Source organism: Paramisgurnus dabryanus, chromosome 6, assembly GCF_030506205.2.
Source record: "Paramisgurnus dabryanus chromosome 6, PD_genome_1.1, whole genome shotgun sequence".
NCBI lineage: Eukaryota > Metazoa > Chordata > Actinopteri > Cypriniformes > Cobitidae > Paramisgurnus > Paramisgurnus dabryanus.
The window spans coordinates 22398541-22423826 of record NC_133342.1 but is presented as its reverse complement, the minus strand read 5'-3'; the positions used below and the strand labels follow the sequence as shown (position 1 = coordinate 22423826).

Below are 25286 nucleotides of genomic sequence, written 5' to 3'. Positions count from 1 at the left end.
TTGTTTTCATTTAACAGACATGGAATGTGCCAAAAGCTTTGCTAAGATGGCAGAATCTGCAAAAGCAGTTGCAAGTCAACAGGTGCTGGTCTTTTTAGATTTAAATGTGATGTATATCTTTGTCAATCAGTACTCTAAACAATGTTCTAATGAGAATTTGTTTATATTATTTTAAAGGACTACATGCCCTTCCAGGATATTTATGTGTCTGCCTTTAAAAATGAGATCGAGTACAATCAGGTTCTGCTGCAAACAGCCGCAGCTCTGCAAACTAACAAATTCATACAGGTGAGATTATGAACAGGGGCGAAAATAAATGTTTATCATCTTTGCTTGTCAGAAATGTTTCAATATTGGACTTTGTGTATAGATTTCATACACAATCAGTTCTGTCTGCAATAGCGTTTAATCCAGATATTCAACCATTTTCCCATAATTCCAACAGCCACTGCTGGCCCGGAAGAACGATCTGGACAAGCAAAGGAAAGAGATTAAAGAACAATGGCAAAGAGAGCTGAAGAAAATGGTACTGATTATTATTTGAAATCTCTGAATTTCATCTCTGAGTTTACATTTCATCCGAACTAGACTCGATAGCCTGTGTGTGTGTTTCAGAACGAGGCTGAAAACGCTGTGAAAAAGGCCCGGCTGCTGAAGGTGCAGAAGAGGGAGGAGTACGAGAAAGCACGCAGCTCCACCAGCCGCACCGAGGAGGAGCAGTCGGCCGCAGGAGGCAAAACTCTGGAGAAGAAACGAAGGGCGGAGGAAGAGGCCCTACAGAGGGTAGGCTACTGCACAAATGTAGAACCGCACCATAAAGAATTTTGCAACTCTAAATTCCACCATCGTCACAGACTGCACAAACACACACGCCCTTGTGTTTACTCTACTAGTTTACTGGGCTTCAAAGTGGTGAATGAGTTTCTGGGAATTAGTTTAGAGTACAGGATCTGCACAACAACTACTTAACATCTGGTTTGTTTTCTATAGAACGAGCAAAAGATAAGGCTATGCACCTAAATTGTGTTTAATGCTAATGCCAGAGTCTTACACGGGTCCATTTTTGGAGACCCGCTCCCGCAAAGTTCAACACCAGATCCGACCTGTCACCCGTGATAATATCAAAATTAAATCCGACCCCTGCCCAGACCCAGTAATATTTGGCCCGTTACCCGACCGGCACACGCATAAATCACACACGCTAAAATCATTCCAATTAGGGGCTGTCCACACGGAGACGCGTATCACTGTATACGTATAAATTTGTTATCGTATTGGCGTTTCATCCACACGGATCCGGCGTTTTGGGAGACTGAATCCGCTATTTTTTGAAACGGGGTCCTAAAGTGGATAAATCTGAAACCGACACCCTTGCGGTTTCGTCTGTACAGCCAATCCGTATATTTTGTGAAGCGAAAACGTCATCACGTGTCGGAAGCGTCACACGTAACAGCAACAACAATAACGGCGGACTACGTGATTGTTTTCGTGCTACAGAAGCTACTAAAGCCTACTAGCTTTATTACAGCAAAATCTATTGCTTTTATGCAATTGTGGTGACCAACAAGCGATAATGGACAACACCATACGTTGGTTATGCGCATGCTCAAAGTCTTCTTCTCCGTGTATAGTGTATATCTGCGGCAGAATTACAGTGCCCCATACTGGTCCGGCATATATACTACACCGCTTTCAGTCGGTTTCAGTGGTTTCGTGTTTACGGATAATTTTTTTAGAGCAAGGAAAAATAATTATCGGATAGGGAATGCACCGGCTTCGTGTGGACAAAGCCTTAAAGTGCTTTATTTTTTATCTCGTACCTCTCTCAACATCACAACAGCGTCGTGAATGGGCTAATGAAACAGGCTAAAGTGTGCTTTGTTTTGGACCATTCAAGTAGCCTACCATCGGCACCTAAAAAGGCTATGGAACCTGATAACTATACACAAATAGACCTATTAAGGAAAAATAACAAGAAATAATACAACCTACCTACACAACCCCTGCTGTGTGCTCTTACAAGTTTCGAAATGCTTTCCTAGAGAAGACGTTCCCAGCTTTCGGCTATCGACGGCAAAACTTTATGCAACTCCTGCAACGCTCGCTCCAACTAGGCGTCGAGAAGCATCAACAAAGGTCGTGCACTGTCGCAGTGGTGGGGACGTGATGGGTCAAATGTCATATGTTGCACCTGTAATGGTAATTTAGACATACAAATATTGCACATATTTTCATTCACGCTAATACCCGCCCACATGGAGTTAATTATCCGCCCACATCCCCGCAAGTGAATTTTAGGAATGTCACAATCCACCCATTTTATACACTTTTATGTGTGTATCCGCCAGTACCCATGGGTACCCGACCCGTTGCAGGATTCTGACTAGAGCTATAGTAGCCAGTCTATATTATTTACATTTTCAAATAATATATTTGTCAATATGAAATGGTGAATATAAATATAAAAATTTAATGAAACAGTTTAAAATATATGGGCGGTTTCCTGGACAGGATTTATCCCAGTCCTAGACTAAAATGCATGTTTGAGGTGCCTTAATTTAAAACAAATATTGCATTGACGTATCTTAACATATGTCAGTGCGATTGTTTGGTCTCAAGATGCATTCCAGTAATGTTTTTAATAAGCTATGTTTGTAAAAATTGATTGAATGTCCTAATATAATACCCTGTCCGGGAAACTGCTCCATAGTCATGTAAATACCTTGTAATCATTAAGGGATGGTTTCCCGGACAGAGATTAGTTTATGCCAGGTACTAGGCCTTATTTTATTTAGGAAATATAACTAGTTTTAACAATCATGCCTTACTAAAAACATTACTTGTGTGCATTATGAGGCAAAACAAAGCGCACTTATGTATTTTAAGATATGTCCATGCAAGTTGTTTTTAGTTTGGACAGCTCTTACATTTATTTTAGAATAGGACTAGTCTAATCCCTGTCCAGGAAACGGCCCCTAAAAGTTGCAAAACTGTTCAATTATAGTTCGGTCAATATAGGCGGTTTCACGTATGTTGTCGCGGGTACGTGTCTGGTCAAAACTTTACTTCCGGTCCTGTTTGTTTAATGGTCTGACTGGTGGCTAAACTGAACTCTGGAACAAGTACCTTGAACATACCAAATGTTTTGGTTTCTTAAAGACGAGGGGAGATGGCGATCGTGGATCACTGCTATGTGAAGGGAGGTTTGGCAGCTGGTTTGTAGTTAACATTGTATACACTATAGTACATTAAAGTTACCTCAGTGTATTTTTTACGGTTTAGCTATAAAATATGAACTACGTAATCTACTTGTTGTTTATTTAGCTTGTTATCAGGAATAAACTACTCTTAAAGGACTCTATTGTTATTGATTCTTTGTGGAAGTTTACCGGAAGTTACGTTTGTTCCACAAAATCCGTTTGTTTGTGTTGTTACTGCTGAAACCATCTGTAAGTTAGCCATGTGCGATTTGATTCAAACACAATGGCTATGTGGTGCTTTAAACACTGTTTGACATGTCAGTTTCTGTCTCGGACAACTGGAAACCTATTTAGAAACAGTCATTATTTTTTGGTACACAGAAAATACACCCTGTTTAACTAGAGCATTCTTAAAACACTGCTACTGTGTTGTTATATTTGGCTTACAATCTGTTTTTGTGGTCACTCTAGGCAGAGGAAGCACATGGGCAGTATAAAGCCAGCATCGCCGATCTAGAGGCAAGGAAGGTCAGCATATCGAGTGCCAAGAGTGAGATACTCGCTCAGATCCGGAAGCTGGTCTTTCAATGTGACCTGACCCTGAAAGCGGTCTGTATACCTTCCCCTTACATTATTACTGACATATACCATACTACTTTACATTTCAGTGTAATTTTTGCTTTTAAAGGAATACTCCAGCCAAATATCAAAATTGCACCATGATTTACTCATCCTCAAGCAATCCAAGATACATCTGTCCATCATCTTTCAGACGAGCACATTTGGAGTTATTTTAGTAAATGTCCTTGCTTATCCAAATTTTATAATGGTAGAAAACGGGGATCAGGGAACAACTCTTGACTTTAAACCTCAAAAAAAGGCATTCATCCTTCACAGAGGTTATCCACAGGGCTCCAAGGGGTTAATAAAGGTCTTCTGTGGGTAATTGATGTGATTTTATTAGAAAAATATCCATATTTCAAACATTATAAACTATAATAAAGAGCTTCAGAGAACGATGCCTTCTTGGACTCAGCAATTCACGAGAGTCACTGTGTAGTGTACCCGTGGCAACCAACACTCACTATGCTGAAACTCTTTCGTGAATTGCGTAAGTCCAAGATGGCGCCGTTACCGGAAGCTAGTTATTAGTTTGTGGAGTTTGAAATCTGGATAGTTTTCTTATACAGTCACATCGATTACCCACAAAAGACCTTTATTAACCTATTGGAGCCGTGTTGATTACTTTTGTGAGAGATGAATGCATTTTTTTGGTGTTTAAAGTCAGAAGTTGTTCCCTGATCCCTGTTTTCTCCCATTATAAAGCTTGGAAGAGCAAGGGCATTTACTAAACTAACTCCAGATAATGTGTTTGTCTGAAAGATGATGGACATATTTATCTCAGATGCCTTGAGGGTGAGTAAATCAGCCAAATATCAAAATGACCCTATGAAGTATTGTTTTTTTGCAACCACTTTTATCCAAAATGACTTGCTGTGCTTTTTAAGTATGCAAAGGTCAACCCATGACCTGTTATGCCAAAGCAATACTTTACAAATTTAGCTACAGAAACACCAACATGAACAGTTGGCTAAATAGCAGCAGAAATTGCACACAAAAGTTATTCGATTTTGTGTATATACTGACTCTTCTTCTGAACTCGCTGTAGGTGACGGTGAACTGGCTCCAGATGCAGCAGACTCAAACCGTGCCACTGCCAGTCAACTATCAAGCTCTGTGCGAACAAGCCAAAAAGTATGAGCCGGGCCAACGCTATTCTGAGTTTGTGTGCAGCCTGCCAAAAGAGCGTGTGTGGCTGGAATCTCTGTCTCAGGACATCACCGCCCCCTCTAAAACTGGGTTAGTCCAAACTTTCTGCAGATTTCTTGTTTCCGTGCGTGCCAGGGAGGGGCGTGCATTGTTTGCATCTTCCTCAGGAAGAGTGATGAGTGAAGCAACAGTTGTGTTGGCGTTTGTTGTGTGAGTCTTGGTTTTTTAGCTGGACCTCTGAATCACATCGGATGCACTCACACATACAGTGCAATCACACCTCCTTCCAGTGAATTCAAATCTCACCTCTAAATGTGAAATTACTCATTGGAAATTTAACATAGGCTAATCAGTGTCAACTGAAGCCTGTTGTGCCTGTGGCATTTTTAAGACTTAACATGGTAATTAAGTGTAAAAAAATACAGATAATCTTGCCTGTATGCAAATTTCATAAATCAAAGGAACAAGTTAAGCTTGACGTAGTCTGCCAAACAATGGTTTTTGAGAGTAGGCGGCTGTTTACAAAGCACACATTCTTGCAAAAATAGTACAATACAATGAAACATAATGCAAGAATTTTTTTCAAAGCTGAATTGTATTTAACTTGACTGTATTTCTAAAACAAGACAGTGCTAGGCTAATATTCATTGGTATGAGAAAGGAAAATAACTGTGGTGTATATTAATTGAGTATTTTCAATGATATTTTCTGCCATAATGATGTTATATTTATTAAATCTGTGTTAGTAAAACAGCCCTGGTAATTGAATAAACCATACGTTTTATTTCTTTAACAGAATGTCCTTTCATAAGAGGTCTGTGAGCAGCACTCACTCTTCCCATGGGAACCTATCACAGGGCTCAGTCACCTCTGGGGATAACCACAGCGCTGATGAAGTCGAAGGGACCGCACAACCCTGCAAGGCCAAGATCTCAGAGAGACGCTCCAATAGCAGTGTAGACCTACAAGGTTTGTGATGGAACTAAACGTTTGTAACTTCAGACCTTGCAAAAAAGAGGTAGTACATCTGTGTCATGCCCTTGAGCAACACATATAACCTCAGATTGCTTAACAAAGATAGTCCCTAAGTCATGTGACGTTTGTGAAAACGGAAAGTTTGTGAAAACAGAAAGTAAATCAGCATATATATTGGACCTATATAGTTGTTTCTACACTTTAGATACTAAATGCCACGACATATACATTGCTCATATTTAAAATAAATTATTATCTTATTTTCTTAGTCATATGAAACAATGGTGGCCAGGTTTATGTTTCCTAAGTGGCTATGAGATATTAGTGTGTATATATATTAAGTATATAGAGAAAATATATTTTTTGTAAAATGTGTATGGACATGCCAATGTTTTGTCAATCAGAAACACTCCACATAATATTTTGTTCTACAGTTTGAGACTCTGAGCTGTTTGTAAATGGTTTATATGTTTAACAGTGAGGACACCGGGCTCTCAGCGAGTCTGGAGCACAGGCAGTGCTGGTGGAGGAGGGATGTGCAGTGATTCAGAAAGCGCCGGAGGAAGCAGTGAGTCTCGCTCAATGGACTCCCCAACTGCCAGTCCAGGTATATTCTCATACATTGATTTCATCATGCATGTTGAACATCTTTTAAATAAATATATTTGTCTGGGTTCAACAGTAAAGCTTTATTCTCTGTTGCCCCCTCCAATAAACAATTGAAACTTATTTTTTTATTGTTAATAAATCTTTATGTGTTTGCGGTAAACATAAATTTTGCTTGATAACATTGGCAAGATGATATATACTGCCGGTCAAAAGTTTTGAAACATTCATTCTCTATTTATAGATTTTTTTCCACATTACCGAATAATAATAAATTTGTCCAAACGTTGGTATAACACAAATTTAGCTGTGGGAATTATGTTGGTGACTAAAAGCATCCAAAATAGATCAAAATGCAATATATCAGAAATGCAGTCAACCTTTGCCTGGAAATTGCAAAACTGTACTCATGTTATTTTATCAAGAAGCATCTTAAAGTTACCTTAGGATGTATTTTAAAGAATATTGAAGGAGTTCACATTTAATCTGGGCTCTTATTGGCTGCTTTTCCTTAAATATTCAGTCTAACTGTGGGTTCACACCAGACGCGAGTTCAACGATTTGCGCGAGTAGGTAACATAGTTACAAAGTCAATGCAAAGACGCGATCAGACACGTCCTCGCGTGGGGGGATGTGAATGACGCGATATGGAGGCCCATTTGCCGCGAAAACACACGCTATTCACCTTAAATACGTCTTTGCCCAAGTTGAAAATATTCAACTCCAGCGAAAAATTTGCATGACTTGAAGTTAAATCCCACGAGTAATTTAGAACGAGTAACACGATGCCCTGCATTTGGTGTGTACGTAGTATAGTCCCCTATTTAAAAAATAATTTAAGAAACGGGTATATTTTTGTCTGCAAAAGTCATTTCAAGCATCTAACCATACACCTTCAGATTAAAAGATTTTTAAGATCATATTTAACATTTCAGTCAAGTGTTTAAAAACTTTGACCGGTGGTGTATTTAAAAAAAAAAAACTGACTCTAAGTTCTCTCACACTCACTTTTTGTCATGAAATATATATTTTAGCAAGAGTTTGCATACTTAAAACTAGTTTCACCATTGTTAATATTGGAGGTTTGTATTAAGTTGTGTTTGCCAAAGTTTTTACCTAGTTCTTGTTGGGCTGGTTGAAGAAAAGAAGTCCCCTACATGACAAAAGTAAGACTAATGTGTGTGTGGTCACCCTGCAGGGGATTTTAAACGCAGGCTTCCCCGAACTCCCTCAACTGGTACCATGTCTTCAGCGGATGACCTGGATGAGAGAGAACCACCTTCCCCATCAGATAATGGTTGGTAGTACACCATGAAGGATGTGCTTGCTCGGGTCTGTGTTCACATAAGTGTGTTGTGACAGATTATATGTTAAAGTGTTACGTAAGCTCTTTGTTCCTCCACATCCATGTTTTTGCTATTAGTACAGCTGCACAGATGGGCGTAATGTTGATACTGGCAAAATGCCTCCGTTAACACTTCCTGTTTTTCAGTTTACATCACCACCAAATGTGTAATATTTCTGTAATAATTGCACAAATTATTGTTCAGCGCTAGTGAAGATAATAAAAAGTCCTAGTTTATTTCTTGAATTTTTAATAGCCTTTTTTTATATTTCTCAAATATTTAATCTGCCCTTTTTAGAGATTCTCACACTTAGAATTAGGAAACAATAAATGTCTTCGTATTATTTGAGAACCATACCATTTTCCCCTATTTGTGATCTGCTTGTTGGTTTAATCAGATTGTTTAATTTTTTGTAAATATTTTACAAATTGCCCTTCCAGGTCTCGCTGAGATGGTTATGGAAGCGGCCAGTTCTCCCGGACCTTTCCGGAACGCTCTGATGTCAAAAGCCTCGCAAACCCACAAGTTGAGAAAACTGCGCGCGCCCTCCAAATGCAGAGAGTGTGACGGCCTTGTGGTGTTTCACGGAGCTGAGTGTGAGGAGGTATCATTGACATCATCCTCTTCAACACCCATACTGATACTGTTAATGTTCAGTAGAGAGTAGTTTGTCATTGCCCTGGTTTCTTATTACATAGTGTTCCTTGGCCTGTCATAAGAAATGCCTGGAAACTCTTGCCATTCAGTGTGGTCATAAAAAGCTCCAGGGCAGACTGCATCTGTTTGGGATCGACTTTGCTCAGGTTGCCAAGAACAGCCCTGATGACATTCCTTTCATCATCAAAAAATGCACCTCTGAGATCGAGAGTCGTGCCTTGAACATTAAGGTAACCAACCTGAATTAAAGGTGTCAATGAAAAGATGTCATGTAATCGCACCTGAGTCATTCGTGTAACACCTACTTTCAATGAATTTCAAGGGCATTTATCGTGTGAATGGGGCGAAGTCTCGTGTGGAAAAGCTGTGCCAGGCCTTCGAGAATGGAAAAGACTTGGTGGAGCTTTCTGACCTTCACCCGCATGACATCAGCAACGTTCTCAAGCTTTACCTGAGACAGGTGTGATGGGACAAATAAACCTATCCTAGTTTTGTAATATTTAACATAAAGGGGCGGTTTCCAGATGGGGTTTATTCTAGTTCTGATCTAAAATGGATATTTTATCTTACATCTTGCACTGACATACAGTACTGTGCAAAAGTCTTAGGCCACCTGTTCCCATTAGATTTGTTGTTTGAACATTGAATTATTTTTCAGGTTCTTTATTAGAAAATCCAGGAAATGTGTATGTAGTATTAAAATCAGTATAAAAGTATAAGCTGAAGTGTCAAGTATTTAGGGTCCTCTTCCAACTTGAGCAATAGCAGGCAGCTGCTGGATCTTTAAACCTAAATGAAATTAAATCCTAATTTCTGATTCTAGTCGAATGACTTCTGGACTTCAGTCTCCTTCGTGCCAAGAGAAGTCAAACTAAATGCTGACTGATGCCTCAAGAAGACATATAGTTCTGTAAATTGTTTTTTTTGTGTGTATATATATATATATATATATATATATATATATATATATTTCCTGTATTTTCTGTTTGTATCATAAAATAGGAGTGAAAAATAAATATAGATGGACATTAAAACTTTGCTAAAACAACAAAGCTGGTGATGGTGGCCTAAGACTTTTGCACAGTACTGTATCTTAACATATATCAGTGCCATTGTGTTGTCTCAGGGTGCACACCAGTATTGTTTTATGTAAGATATGTTTGTATGAACTTCTTAAAAGGCCTAGTCCTGGATTAATCTGTACCCTGTGTGGGAAACTTCCCCAAAAAGTTTTTGATCTTATTAACTTTCCCATGGCAGTGCTTCCACTGTCACTCAGCAAAAGCATCATTTTAGTGACCGAAGTCTTTTATTGATTTAAAAAAAAGTCATTTATTTATCTTTCAGTTGCCGGAGCCATTGATTCTGTATCGGTATTATAACGATATCATCGGGCTGTCAAAAGAGATCCACACCATCTTGGTGGACGAGCCTGATTCAGCTAAATCGGGTCAAGGAGAGCAGCAGTGCCTCAGCATTGAGCTCAAAAGAGTCATCTTCAAAATCAGAGACCTCCTTCGCCAGCTTCCTACAGCCCACTACAAAACCCTACATTTCTTAATCAACCACCTGCAAAGGTACAAAATGACTCAAACATTGTTCGCAGCACAAAAACCAAAAGTACATCTTAAAGGGATAGTCAAAAATGATATTAAACCCATGATTTACTCACCCCCAAGCTGTCCGAGTTTCATATGTCCATCGTTTTTCAGACAAACACATTTTCAGATATGTTAGAAAATGTTTCAGATCTTTCAGTTGATTAAATGTAATGTTACAGGGTCCACCCATAGTCCACGACCTTCAAGTCCAAAAAAAGTGCGTCCATCCTTCACAAATTAAATCTAAACGGCTCCAGGATGATAAACAAAGGTCTTCTGAGGGTAATCCACGCGGTGTTGTTGTAGAAAAATCCATATTTAAAACTTTATTAACGTAAATAACTACCTTCCGGTAGCGCCGGCATCTTAGACTCCTCTGTATTCAGGAGAGAGTATTAGCGTAGTGTACGCACTTTTTTTAGTGACGTATGACAAATTCGGAGGGCGGGGGCACAGAGCAGCAGCAGAGTAGCCTCCGTAGGCTGCGTAAGCTCTCATCCTGAATGCGGACGTGACTAAGATGGTGGCGCTACTGGAAGGTAGTTATTTACGTTAATAAAGTTTTAAATATGGATATTTCTACAACAACACCGCACGGATTACCCTCAGAAGACCTTTGTTTATCATCCTGGACCCCGTAACATTACATTTAATCAACTGATTAAACTACATACCTATCTTTTTTCAATGTGTGCACTTTTAATCTTTGTACAGCGTTTCTTGAATGTGTTAGCATTTAGCCTAGCCCCATTCATTCCTATGGCTCCAAACAAAAGTTTTATTTTGTGCCACCATACTTCCTCGTGTAACTACTCATGTAACAGTCTTTAAATAGGGAAAACATGGAAGTGTTTGGTGGCTTCTAAATTCATCCCTGTTTGGAGCCATAGGAATGAATGGGGCAAGGCTAAATGCTAACACATTCACGAGGCGCTGTACAAAGATTAAAAGTGCACACATTGAAAAAAGATAAGTATGTATGTTATAATTGATCTAAGTTGAGGTAAGAACACAGTAAAATATTGAAAAACGGTGGTGTTTTCCTTAACAAACTGTTCTGAATCAGTTTGATGTTCATTGTTCTACAGAGTATCAGAGCAAGCCGAGGAGAATAAGATGACAGCTAGTAACCTCGGGATCATTTTCGGTCCCACGCTCATCAAGCCCAGGCAGCTGGATGCAGAAGTGTCCCTGTCCTCCTTGGTTGACTACCCACACCAGGCTCGCATGATAGAACTGCTCATCACTCATCATCAATTGATTTTTGACGTCTCCCTCGGCCCCGTGTCTCCCACCACCCCAACGGCACCACGCACTTCCATGGACAAAGAACCGAAACTCAGTCGCCACTCACGTTCTCTCATGGATATCAAAGAGGTGAGATGGGATGTAAAGATGTAAACTGTGACCTATTTGAATCTTATATAGCACAACTTGATGCTTTTCTGTACAAAATAATTTTAAAGGAGGTCTGTTTTTATCTTTCATGCAGAGTGCTAAACTTTACAAGAGACACTCGTCTATCATTACCTCCTCACAACTGGAGGAAGTAAAGGAGGTGAAGAAAGGAACACAAACATCTGGTTCGTATGACTGCTTAGTTTTGAAATAAAAGTTTAAATTAAGCCTCCTTGTAAGTGCTTGGAGCGGGTTGAGCTAAACCAATTTTGTTCAGTTGGTGTATGTTACTCCTGATTACATGTTTGAACTTAATGGACTAATGTCAGTAACAATACATAACAATAAAACTTTTTATTAATTTGTTGGGTATTTATCTCCAACAGGTGCTGGTTCAGATGTCAACGGGCTCATCTTGGGTCCCGTGGAGGCTCAGAAGACCACATCAGTGTTCAGCCGGCCCAGTGCCAGCAGCCGAGTGGTGCAGATGCGTCCCCAGAGGTCCAAGCAGGTGTCCCGACCCATCAGCATGCCTGTGGATCGACTGCTTAATGAGCGTAACAGCCGCAACAGCGCTGAGCAAGAAAGTACTCCAGCTGCTATTCAGGAGACCACCGAACCAGAGAAGCCTTCGACGCCACGCCTCGCCAGTAACAGGAACACCTTCATAGACACTCAGTCACTGAGAAGGACCTGGGACAAACAGTACAGGCATTACGACGTGACGCCCCGAACTGCAATGATAGTGGCCAACCTTCCGTCCTCTGGTGTGACGAATAAAGTAAAATCAGCCGAGACTGTTCAAGGAACAGCGGTACCCAACTCTAGCTCTTATATATCTGGTACTAACCTATACAGCACAGCCCCAATAACCTTTAGAGCGCCACGGACATTAAAACCCCCTCCTGAAACTTTCTATAAACCTCCATCAACAGGCCAATCCAGATCATTTGACTCAGGAACAAAAACAGGAACTATATATACAACATCAATTACCATAGTAACGACTGCGGTTACAGCAACAGTTGCAACAATTGCTACAACAATGGCCACGCCCCCTACCACACCCACAACGTCAATGGCTACAGCTACAACGACGGCCAGGCCGGCAATTACGACATTGACGCTGTCAGTGGGTGCTTTATCGGCAGAGACGGGAGAAGCCGAGGAAGGACTTTCTGAAAGTGACTCGCAAAGCCCCGTCATGCGCTCTCCCCCTCAATCTCCAAGCTCCAGCGCAGAGGAGCTCAGCCCTACTGACGCAAAGCCCCTTTATCAGAGACGCAGCCGCCGTACGCAGGAGCTGGAGCGTAGAGAAGCCCACTTTGTTTAAACCCAAGCTTGGCCTATAGGTCAGTTTTTGTCTTTGGTACAATGTCTTCTGTTACACTCGTGACTGGATGCTTAAGACTTTTTGTTCATTTAAATATCATCTAATGGACCTAAGGTCTAATGGACTTGTATGTATGTATGTATATAAACTGTCTTGGTTGTGCCATACTGTACTGTATATATGTAATTGTTTTATATCCCTTTGAGAAAGGGCAAAAATATTTAGAGATATGTAAGATGTGGGCGCGAAACGTCTCAATGGACATATTCTGGATAAATGGCTTTTTATCCAGTCTGTGTAAGCTACAGTTTGATCCAGGTCCAGAACATTTGTGACATTCACTTGATACTAAGTGAGCATTCTCATGTAAAAAAAAAAGTCTTATCTTTATGCCAAATGTGTCAGCAAGCATATCATGTTTCCCTTTCACTGTGATAAAAATTTATTCTAAACCATCCAGAGGTTTTCAAAAGACACTTATATCAGTGATTAGCCATTTATATGAATGTGTTGTTAAAAAAGGCTACATGTAAAATATCCTTTGTATAAACTTTGTATAGTATTGTCTATAAGTTCATGTCATCATGATTATTGTAATGTACTTGCTAAGCCTAAGGGATGTTTGTGACCTGAATTTTTCACATATTTTTTATGCTACGCCACTGCATCATCATCGCCCTTGCATGCTGATGTAATCAAGTTACTGCCAGGTATTTTATCTGTTGTACTGTTGTTGTTTTTTTACCTCTGTGCTGCTCCCGTGTTTTTTAGGCAGTGTGCGTGCATCTGTTTCTGAGTTATGTACATTTGTTTACATTTTGTACACCATCTGCCATTCACATCTGACTATACAAACAATTCCTGAAAACATGAAACATGTTTGCAAATTAAATATTTAGTTAAAACTAGTATTGTGTCAGCTTTGTTTTTCTTTCTTTCATTTAACTGGAACAGAATTGTTTTCAAAAGTGAGCTGTTTTTACTTTTATGCGTTCTTATTGGCCAGGTCAATCATCTTTGATGTTTTTATTTTCTTTACTAAATTTGTGACCCTGTCTGTGAAATCCAGTCTAAAGTGTAATAATCTATTTATGAGATTAGGAGCATTAAAGTTTGATTGCTTTCACGTATATTTTTACAAAATGTTCTTTACATTACATAATGTAGGATGATTTAATATAAAGAGTAAAAAAAAGATTTTTCTGGGTTTTCACAGACTGGGTCACATATGACTTGTTGTTTTTTTCCAAATAGCCCATCTCTCCTCAGTATTATTTATGTCACAGCCCAACTCGCATTGCTGACACAAGGCTTGTTCGACTTTATGCGGCGGTGTAAGAACCGACAGCCGGATGACGTCAAAGTACCGCGAGAACAATCAGAGAAATCATACGAAGTCTAATTCCGTCTCGCTCTCGCGGTACTTCGACGTCATCCTGCTGTCGGTTCTTGCGGCGCTGCACAAAGTCGAACACACCTACAGTTATGTGCCAAAGTTGAATACTTGATTTCAGAGGCGTCATGCCCAATCACGTGCCCCCTCGGTTTTTTGAGGCAAATGGATTTTGCATGCAACCTCAGCGTCCATTAATCTGTTACTTTCTTTTAATCTGTTTAATATGCACAATATTATAAATTCTGTACTGCGTCTTTTTCACTTTTCAGATATTTTTGTTATGGTTTGTCAGATCGTGTTACATTACTTTATTCTGGCGGCAGGCGCTGCAGACAGCGCAGTCGCAGACGTCATCAGCGTCTGAGCGCGCTCATGGGTTGCTGCTGCATTTTGCTTTCTGAGGAATTAAAACGTGAGAAACGCTCACAACATTTCCAAACCCCAGTGCGGTAATGTGCAGTTAACCTCCTCTGTGTAGAAAATGTATGGTTTAAAATGTGACAGTTTTGACGTTATATTAGTAGAGATTTCTAGATTCATCTTTTTGGTACAACGTCAAATGTTCGCCAAAGTTCACGGCGGCGCCGAATCACATGAGGTAAAATTTTATGCAAAAATCCGTTTCTCTAATAATTTTATCTAAACATATTTTTTAAAATCATTATTGAACATTTAAATCAGTCACGTGGTAATAGCTTATGTAATTTTCGTTGCTTAAGTTACATTTTGGATTTAAAATTACATTAATTTAATAGGATAATGCAGTTGTTGGGCAAAATGCATTAATGACACAATTAAACAAGTCATTAAACAAAACGTAAATAAACACAACATGCCGTTTCAGATGTAAATATGATGCCAATATGTCATTATTCCGATTGAATTGTATTTAAGTTACTCAACACTTTTATTTTGGAGGTTTTTGCATGAAGGCAGGGGCGCTCAGATTGTTAGAAATGTAGGTGCTATGGAAAAGACTGCAAGCTCTAAAATATATTTCGTTTGATGTCTGTGTATGCACAAATTTCTGTGAGCTGTTCACACTGTGTGTCCCCTGAAAAAAATTGGTGCATGACGCCCCTGCTTGATGTTACTTTGTGAGGAACAGTAAAAAGTGGTGCCAGCCTTAGCATCGACATCACTAATTATACCAGGTGGATGGCATACTTACTGTATGACATCATCAGGTGAGTATGTTCAATACTTAATGTCAAGCATAGGCTGCTGTAATAATATACTGCAGGGCAAGGCTACATTGTTTGTGTTTGTGTGTGTCTCTGTTGCAGAGCCTGTGTTAGTTTGTCCTCATTCTCTGTGTATCTGTTTGGTTCGGTGACAGATTGTCTCTCCTCATATCTAATTAGTCATGACAACTAAGCTGATCAGCTCTGACTCATCCTGCACATGAAAGCACAAATAAGAGATGTAACATGTAAGATGCACACAAACTAACTTTAAACATACTGTAATACAACATGTTATCATTATCCCGTAATGCCTTATCAGTCCCACACAAATGAGGGGGTAAGTAATAGTCATTTTAAAACGGGGGACTTTGCTGATGGCTGTAAACCCTGCAGATTAAGGTAATCTGATTACTTCTGTAACTTGGGTTAGTCAGAAGCAGCAAGTTTGGCTGTTGTGTTTCAGGGAATATTATGGACTGTAACAATTTACTTTTTCATGTAAATGTTGAGGGGTTTAAACCTGTTTAGCACTTAGGTAAGTTACTTTTTGATTTACGTTATGAATTTAGTATACATTTGACTTTGCTCATACAGTAATAATGCTTTTGAGTATGTGTAATACAAATGTAGAAGTGTTGCAGTAAAGTTTAAAGAGAAGAGTGCCATCATATTTTAATACAGTAGGTACAGTATGACATTAGATACGTTATCATGTTTGTTTTTTATTACATGATGCCATGAATTTATTGCATTTATTAAAAAAAAAACAAGAACACACTGTACACATGATACTCTTTATGTGTATCTGTAAGATTAGAGATTTGTATCTGAACCTAAATTCAAAGAGCTTTAATTAGAGTTTGTGTAACAAAAAACACACCGGGTAATTAGACATCTTACAGACACATAATAACAGCTCTTCTCTGTACATCTGAGGTTTTAGTCTGTCGAACAGACTCAAAATAGTTTAGTGGTTTAGTGCTAGGTGCATATTTTCCTTTAAAGATGTGTGACACTCAATTATACATGACTAACTTAAGCGCTCCAACTGAAATAGCTTTCGTTTAAAGTACCGTTTCTTTTGAAGCTCTGCAATTCCAATACTGCTTCACGCATTTAAACGCATTGTTTAGGTTTTTACGTCAACTCGCAAAAGTTACAATGCATGCTGTAAAAGTGTTGATGTGCTGTCAGGTTCATCACAGTTTGGTGACCCCTACAAGGGGCGAAGCTCTGGAGCAATGAACACGAGCAGCCAGATCCGTCTGCTATTATGGAAGAACTGGACGCTCCGCAAGAGACAAAAGGTACAATTTGCCGTTTCACTGAGATACAAAACAATCATCATGGACTGTACTTTCAAAACCTCAACACAGCTTCTATTTAGAGTCCACTGTTTATATCATGTGATGTGAGAGACAAACCTCAGAAAATTTTGTTTAAGTGCACAGGCTTTGCAGAGGCACACAAATGAAGAATATAGAGTATAGAATCTCTAGACGGTTTCAGCCGTAACACAACATAAACAAGCGGCTTTCGTGGTCAACACGTAACTTCCGGTAAACTATGCTTAGAATAAATAACAACAAAGTACTTTAAGCATAGTTTATTTATAAAACAACCAAAATAAACAACATACTCAGGAAACCAATTTTTTTTATTTCCGTTGAGGTATTTGTTCAAGAGTTCAGTTTAGCACCTGAAACCGGAAGTAAAGTTCAGACCAGATGTGTATCGTGTCACCGCACGTGCGTCCAATGAAACTTGTCTATAAAATATCTTTTGAAATCACAGAATCTGTAATATGTTAATTGTTATAGTTTGTGTTATCTTTTGAATATTGAACCCCCACTGCTGATATAAAGCTGTTTCTAAACATGTCATTCTATTGCCATGTGTTTGCAGATTCGCTTCCTGGTAGAGATTCTGTGGCCTGTTTTTTTATTCATCGGACTGGTGTGGCTACGACAAGCCAACCCCCTGTATCGCCAACATGAATGTAAGAATACTGCATGCTATATTAAATGAAAAAGAGCAGGGCATCACCTAACATTTTGTACCTGCTACAAATTAACATTTACGTTTTGTTTCTAGAACCAACCGTACAAATACACCAAAAGTGAACAAAGTGCAAATGTTAATTTGTAGCCACAAATGTTCAACATCGTATAATGAAAGATCTGTGGTGTATTTTGAGCTGAAACTTTACAGAAACATTCTGGGGATACCAGAGACTATTTTACTATAGCTGAAAACACCTAGGTTAGGGGCTCTTTAAAGCAACACTAAACAGTTTTTGCTCTTTGCTTCCCCTACAGGTTAGAAGCGTAATTGTCCATTACCACTCTAGTAAATACTGCAGCTGGCTCTGATTGGATTGTAGGTCTGCCGTAAAGCAAGTTTTTGTAGTTTTCACTCGAACTACAGGACCGCAACCTGACGGTTGGAAACTTCTTTAGTGCAGTTTTGGCCGATAAAGGGCTGCAAAACGAATGTTAAAGTGCCGTTCACCCTGTTTCGAGTGAACGACTGAAACTTTTTTGGAAACGTCATTTTAAGGTAAAAAAACAACTCTTTTGGTGTTGCTTTAACATTAAGTTTCTTAGACTTAGTTGTAACACTGTTACAACTAACCCTGCAGTGTAAAAAAGTCCTACTGTAGTTAACAGCTACTAGGAGTAAATGTTTTTACAATGGTGCTGTGTTTTTGGTATCAAGACAAGTGACCTGTTTTAGTTTGAGAACTTTGGTGTTGCGTTGCAGTGTAGATGAACGTAGAGTATACGGACACCCAACTCAAAAATAAGAAAAACATTGGATGAAGAAATGTACTTTCATGCCTCAAAATCACTGTTTGTCCAGTATCACAATGAAAACCCATCAAAACTTTTCACAAATCTGAGAGATAAAGAAAGACACAAATAATTTAACCGTGTTTAACGTATATAAACAAGCTGTGTTACTATTAACCCCACGTTAGGATGTGCCCTGCTCAACCTTATGTAAGGGATAGGCAGCCGGTTGTTATCGCAGAAATAAGCCCAGACGATCAGGACCCGATGCAAAGCTAAAGGGGTTTCACGATAACAACTGTCTGCTTGTACATTATCCCGCTTATTAAACAGCTCTTTACCTCACAAGTAAGGTAAGGAAGATTAAATATTGATTTAAAATATTTTATTTGCTTAACAAATGCAGACCTTCCCCAAGAAAAACCCATTTACTTTCGGTTTTAAGATAAGACAAAGAGGTTCAAATGTCACAAACGCATTTGGTTGAATAATTTGTAAATATTAAGTCATATATTTCATTAAAAACATTTACATTTATTTTTTGTGCAAACTGTACCAGTCAAAATTATTTGCAGCATCCAGGTTAGCATGTGTTATTATTTTTGAGTGGTTGTTAAGAGAGATTTACAAACCTGCAAATGTCACAACTGGCCAATCGGTATCAAGCATTCCAATGAGCAATGTAAAAAAACGTATTATTGAAACAATTCCAGTCCACTAATTTAATTGGATTTGTTTATACCAATTAGTATGAAAACTTAAATCTATTGTTTGCAATGTTGTAACCAAATTATTTTTATAATTAAAATATATTGCTCATGTCATTTACTTAAAAGGGACATATAATGAAAATCTGACTTTTCCATGTTTAAGTGTAGTATAAGATAGGCAAGATATCTAAACCTTGTGCATATGGCCGAATCACGAAAATTTTACTATTCAGTATATTTGACTTTGCTTGTGTAATATAAGATAGTTGAGTACCTTAGACAAAAGATATACCTAACATGAGAATTCAAATGCGTTATCTAATTTGTTATAAAACAGTGATAAATTCTCTGTGTGTCCATGGTTGTGAGAACTTGCTCATCTTTTCTATATAGGTCATTTTCCCAGCAAGGCTATGCCCTCCACAGGAATTCTGCCTTGGATCCAAGGGATTTTCTGCAATGCAAATAACCCCTGTTTTCGCCACCAAACTCGAGGAGAGTCACCTGGGGTCGTTTCGAACTACCACAACTCCATGTGAGTCAAGCACTTTCCCAACACCAAACTAAGCCAGGAAGTATTCAGAAATTCAAAATATGCTGCACGTCATAGACTCATAGGCGTCCAGAGGATACAACTCTGTCACATTTTAGTTAAGAAGGAAACTACATGAATAATAGTTTTGCAGCTCTAAAAACTTGTGGATTTGGTCTCAATGGTAGTAAATCCAGAAACTAAAAATCTAAGTTCATCACAACAGTTGTGTGCCATACAGACAATACAGTTTTAAAGTCTCTCACTGTCTTCTCAGACTGGCCCGATTCTATGCAGACTCTCAGGAGCTTCTATTCAATGACACTGAGTTTCAACAGCTTGGTCGTCTATGGCAAGAAGTCTCTATCATGAGCAACTTCATGGAGACACTGCGCACCAATCCTGGACTGGTGGCAGGTATGTTGGGCGGGTACTTTCTACTCTCTGACCCACTAACCCTGGATGGAATGTCTTCTAATGGATGTGAATGATGGATGGACAGAGTGGGCATTTCCTACATGTACTTCCACTCCCATCATACCTTTTTCCTTTTCCTGCTCTCTCTAATGGGCTGATGACTGACTATCGGAGTGAACGTGATCCGAAGTCTCTCTTGATATCTGTAAACTTTTATATTTAGATACTTTGTTGGGTGACTATTATTTGATCAACTACGCTGTTTCTTTATCAGCATATTTGGCTGATCCTGAATCAGCATATTTTGCTGATCCTGAATCAGCATATATGGATCAAATGTATTTCTAATGTAGTCCCTAAGAGGTTGGTAATGTTATTCTTAAAAAGTTCACAAAAAAAATTTAAACCCTGTCATGACCTTATGTCATTTCAAAATTGGTGTGATTTTTATTTATTTTTGTAATACAAAATAATTTTGCACCTTGCATTTGACAAAGAAGCAGTGAAGATCATTGACAAATCTGGTGTTACATGTTTTGATGCAAATTGATGCAAACGTAAAATGTTTTGGTGCTGCTGTGCGGCAAAGAATTTTGAGTTAACGGGAGAAGGAATAAATCACAGAATTGTCATTTTAAAGCTCACGTAACACACAATGTTTCTGCATATCTGATGTTAATCTGGAGTACCTATAGAGTAGTATTACATCCTTTATATTTCCGGAGAGTCTTTAGTTTAATCAGATTTATAGAGGAAAGATTAGCTTTACCGAATCTTTCCGATAACGTACGAAAAAATAAAGAAGGAGGAGTTACTACCGCAGGAGGAGCGAGTACGAGTCACGCAACACTTAACAACATTGTTTAACTTATGATTCAATACATGTTTGTGTAATTGATATAATTTGCACGCGCTTATTTCCAACATAAGACAGAAGTCTTACTTACCGCATGCAACTCATGACGCGTTTGGGAAAATCCAGTGCATCAAAAATGGGCGAAAAAAACTTTCCGAAACAGAAATACTCTGCAACACGCCCAACTGCTTTTTTGACACTTTGTCTACGTTTAGCATGAGGAAACAACCCTATAACTGTGTTAATAAGTCAGAATGCTTGAAATACCATTAAACCCCCCCTTTAATGTACGCTGTCTCTTTAACATAAGCCATAAGAGATGTTGCTCCAGGAACAACAAGAATGATTTTAAAGGAACACGTCTTACTTCAAATATTCGCAATCATCATACTTTTCATCTCTTTGTCATGTTTAGTTGTGACAGACCTGTAGGTTACTAACTGTGTCAGCACCTTCTTCAGAATTGACTTCCTTGTTGTGACCTTTCAGCATTTTTACTGCATTTTTACTGTTAAGCGACACATCCGTCACATAGTTCAGTGACCATTCAACCGCTTTGTCATCCTCACAGTGAACACTTGTCATAGTCATTATAAACGGTGTTGAGAGTTAAGAGAGCTTCAGTTCGTAAGGTGTGGAATGCATTTTTTATTTCAAGTATATACAGTACGTCATACAATGGAGGGTTTGGGCATATGAGGAAAGTATTTTAATATTTTTATTTGCATTGCAAATTAAACCTTTAAAAGATTTGGTTTGTAAGAAAGCATTAAATCTGTGATCCTTACTATTAAGAAAGAACATTGCATGCGTATTTCCTCTTAAATTTGTGGAATTTTACAGAATGCTTTTAAAGACACACTGAATGCCATGAAATATGCAGCTTTCTTTGATGTGTTGACGTAATTTCCTTGTAAACAGGAAGTTAGGGAGGGACATTGATTGGGGTACAGATTTTGGAGAGCATTCAAAGTGCAAAATGATTATATAAAAATCCTTCATCCGTTTTGGATGCCATTTGGATCTTCCAAATGCAAAATTAGTCAGTTTTTGTGCATTGTTTACAGATTTGCTTAAAGCTGCAGTTCATAACTTCTTTTTCTCAAAATTGCAGTTTACTTTGCATACTTTACTTACTGTATCATACTTTAAATACTTTTTCCTTTAATACATCCCTATCTTTTTTCATTGCGTGCACTTAATCTTTGTACAGTGCGTTGTAAATGTGTTAGCATTTAGCCTGGCCCCATTCATTCCTTAGGATCCAAACAGGGATGAATATAAAAACCATCAAACACTTCCATGTTTTCACTGTTTAAAGACTGTTACATGAGTAGTTACACGAGTATGTATGGTGGCACAAAATAAAATGTGGCGATAACTATATTGTATGGTGGAAGAGCACTTAGTTTCCAGCACTTTGACCTCTGCGCACAGTAACATCATCACTCCTGAGATCTCCCCCCTCTCCCTCAAACTTCCGAAGTCAGGAGTAAAGAAAAAAAATTGCCACATTTTATTTTGTGCCACCATACTTACTTGTGTAACTACTTATGTAGCAGTCTCTAAATATGAAAAACATGGAAGTGTTTGGTGGCTTCTAAATTCATCCCTGTTTGGATCCTAAGGAATGAATGGGGCTAGGCTAAATGCTAACACATTCACGACGCGCTGTACAAAGATTAAGTTCATGCATTGAAAAAAGATAGGTATGTATTAATTTGTCTAAGTTGAGGTAAGAACATAGTAAAATATTGAAAAATGGTGATGTTTTCCTTTAAGCTACATTTCCTCTCTTCCATCAGGAAAAGGCCTAAAGGTTGAGTACATCTTGAAAGACGATGAGATTCTGACCTCATTCTTGTTGAGGGATGCTGGACTTTCAGTGGCTGTGGTGGATGATCTTACAAATGCAGAAGTTCGGGTTGAGCAAGTAAGCTAGAGTAATGAACTGTTATAAAAGTTAGAAAAACTGTTACAAAAGTTTCTGTTGTGACTAATTCATTTTAACAAATGTGATTTGAATGTGAATTCCAACAATCAGGACAATTCTAAGCTGACCCACTGGATGTTTTCAGATACAGCAAAATCTCATGTGTTCACTAGGTGTTTTCTGAAGGGTCACTGGCTCTAAAAACCCTTCCTGCGGTTTTATGTCATTTTCTTTGTGACGCAAGTCTTTTGTTTAATTCTGGCCTTTTACACACAGTGTAATTTATGGTTATGGCTTTGTTGTCTCAGGAAAATCATCAATCACAGGCTCTTAAGTGTGCAGCTTTGATCCTATACCTGAATGGACCACAATGTATTCTCTGTAACAATCAACACGTATAATGTATACAAATCCAAGTGTAATAGCTTAAAGAAATTACACTAAAGTCCTCATGCACTGTATAAAAACAGTTAAGATAAAGATAAGAGCGTGTTGTCATCAACATCCTATGTTTTCTTTGCGGACCAAAGCAACCTTGTTTTTCTCTTCTGAAATAGCAAGGAAACAAAGAGTTACACCAAAGTTGACATCAATGTGTGAACACCAATGAGAATGTAGTTTTAGTTTTTAAAGCAATATGATTCAGCTCTTTCTTCTTTGTTCCAGTTTGCATATGGAGTCCCGGATCTGTCCCTGAAGGAGATCGCCTGTAGCCAGGCTCTCCTGGAGCGATTCCTCATTTTCCCCAGTCGCAGAGGACTGTATGGGGTTCGCAACGCCATGTGTGCCCTTTCCCAGCAGAAACTACAGAAAATTGAGGATGTGCTTTATGCCAACATAGACTTCTTTAAGCTCTTCCGGCTGGTCAGTTATGGCACTTTTGTTATTCTGTTATTCGTAACACCTCTGTTGTTCAGATCTATACACAACTAAGGTGTAAATGTTTAAATCTGAAAATACAGTTTCATGGATACAGTAATTTGTAATTGAGTACAGGACTTATTTTTTGATTAGATGTTTTTTGTGATTCTGATAAAAAACACAACACTGCTATAAAAACAACTAAAGCATTTAGTTTGAGTGGCTGCTATGGGTTGGTTTAGAGTTCTCATATTTGAATACTTCATACAAACAATTTAATCAATTTTGATACATTTTGTTTCTCTTTTTAAAATTTAGATATGGTTAAAGAGTCAAAAAAAATTACACCCTGGGGATGATTTTTTATGTATTACATGTTCATACTTTATAAATGCACACTATACATTTGTGAGGTTTATAACATGGGAGATGTACGGCATGCAATAAGCAAGATGAAGTGATGCTATTATCCTAATATAAAACCTTTAACGTTTGTTTTATGGTTAAAAGTGTCTTAAACTGTAGGTTTAAAAGACGACAGCACACTGCACTGGGTCACGTACTTTATAAGTTTACTGGACACACACAGTGTGTGTTAGCAGGTTATGTACTAAAGTAGATGTCTGGATCTTGAGTCAGATTCAGACCTACTTAGCTGTTGTTACATTTTAGGAGGACTATGAATACCACTGCTGAAACAACACTGCTTATCTGTCTCTCTCTCTCTCTCTCTCTCTCTCTCTCTCTCTCTCTCTCTCTGTCTGTAATTCAAAGTGCTTCATGCTGGGTTAGGTCATAGCAGATGGTAGGGTTAGCATGACACACTACTTGGCCTTATTTACTAATCCTATTAAATAGGATACATTCTTCAGTGGATGGAAATGCATTGAAAGCACTTGCTTGTTATACAGCAGTTTTGCTTTCTCTCATGATGGTTTTGGTTTGTGAACCAACTTCCTGAACCACCAAAATCTGATCGACCAAAACACATCAAGTACCAAGTTTAAACCGGGTTTTCTATTCTAGACACTGTCAGTGTTGCAGAGATTATACATTATAGAGATTATATCTTTTGTTTGCTTGCTTTAATATATTAACGCAGTGGTCTCCAACATGGTCTGTGAGTTGCCCGCCAAAGCACATTCTATTAATGGCCTCAATTTTAATATTTTATATCATAACTATATATATAAATGGGGGGTGCATGACCTCTGAAAGCCAATGTTGATATTTGAAATCATCTAAACAAACATGCCCCTACCCCAATAGAATATGGACCTTCTTTTGATAGACCCGCCCCAAGTGGCTACAAGTGTGTTTTGGTAATCGGCCGACTCCCTTTTCCAAAGTGTTTTTCGAAAACCATGCACCTCGCCTTTAAATTACCTTGGCATCTTTTATGTATGTTAACATTTAAACAATGATAAAAGTCAAACAAAAGTAAAACAAAAAGGTTTTGAGTAGAATAAGCTTTTGCATACACTGAAAAAAATTTTTCATTTAAGTTTTCCCAATTTATTAAGGTAAGTGGTTGCAATCAATTTATTTAAGCTACATTTAAACAAAAGTTTTTTATTGTATTTTACTTTACTAATCTTTTTTGTTTAAATGTAGCTTAAATAAATTGATTGCAACCACTTACCTTAAAAATATTTAGTAAATTGAATGAATCATTTTTTCAGTGTACTTTATATCGAAAGTCCAACATTTTAGCCT

The 25286-nt window shown here is 38.3% G+C and overlaps 2 protein-coding genes across 3 annotated transcripts in view; both read left to right on the top strand.

The window, feature by feature from the left end:
• Nucleotides 1-13794, top strand: part of arhgap29b (Rho GTPase activating protein 29b) — a 38054-nt gene extending 24260 nt beyond the window's left edge. For both annotated transcript variants that reach the window (XM_065276096.1, XM_065276097.1), the window contains 16 exons: nt 18-82; nt 178-288; nt 446-526; nt 616-783; nt 3672-3809; nt 4870-5060; nt 5767-5939; nt 6424-6552; nt 7750-7848; nt 8338-8501; nt 8596-8784; nt 8877-9014; nt 9902-10131; nt 11244-11532; nt 11648-11738; nt 11940-13794. In XM_065276096.1, coding sequence (XP_065132168.1) covers nt 18-82; nt 178-288; nt 446-526; nt 616-783; nt 3672-3809; nt 4870-5060; nt 5767-5939; nt 6424-6552; nt 7750-7848; nt 8338-8501; nt 8596-8784; nt 8877-9014; nt 9902-10131; nt 11244-11532; nt 11648-11738; nt 11940-12886 — 3203 coding nt within the window. In that variant the 3' untranslated portion in view covers nt 12887-13794. The remainder of the gene's footprint in view (nt 1-17; nt 83-177; nt 289-445; nt 527-615; nt 784-3671; nt 3810-4869; nt 5061-5766; nt 5940-6423; nt 6553-7749; nt 7849-8337; nt 8502-8595; nt 8785-8876; nt 9015-9901; nt 10132-11243; nt 11533-11647; nt 11739-11939) is intronic.
• A 2916-nt stretch (nt 13795-16710) lies between these two features.
• The window catches only part of abca4b (ATP-binding cassette, sub-family A (ABC1), member 4b), a 43180-nt gene continuing 34604 nt past the window's right edge, over nt 16711-25286 (top strand). The window contains exons 1-6 of the mRNA XM_065276095.1: nt 16711-16776; nt 17375-17468; nt 19365-19506; nt 19781-19920; nt 22582-22709; nt 23376-23573. Coding sequence (XP_065132167.1) covers nt 16711-16776; nt 17375-17468; nt 19365-19506; nt 19781-19920; nt 22582-22709; nt 23376-23573 — 768 coding nt within the window. The remainder of the gene's footprint in view (nt 16777-17374; nt 17469-19364; nt 19507-19780; nt 19921-22581; nt 22710-23375; nt 23574-25286) is intronic.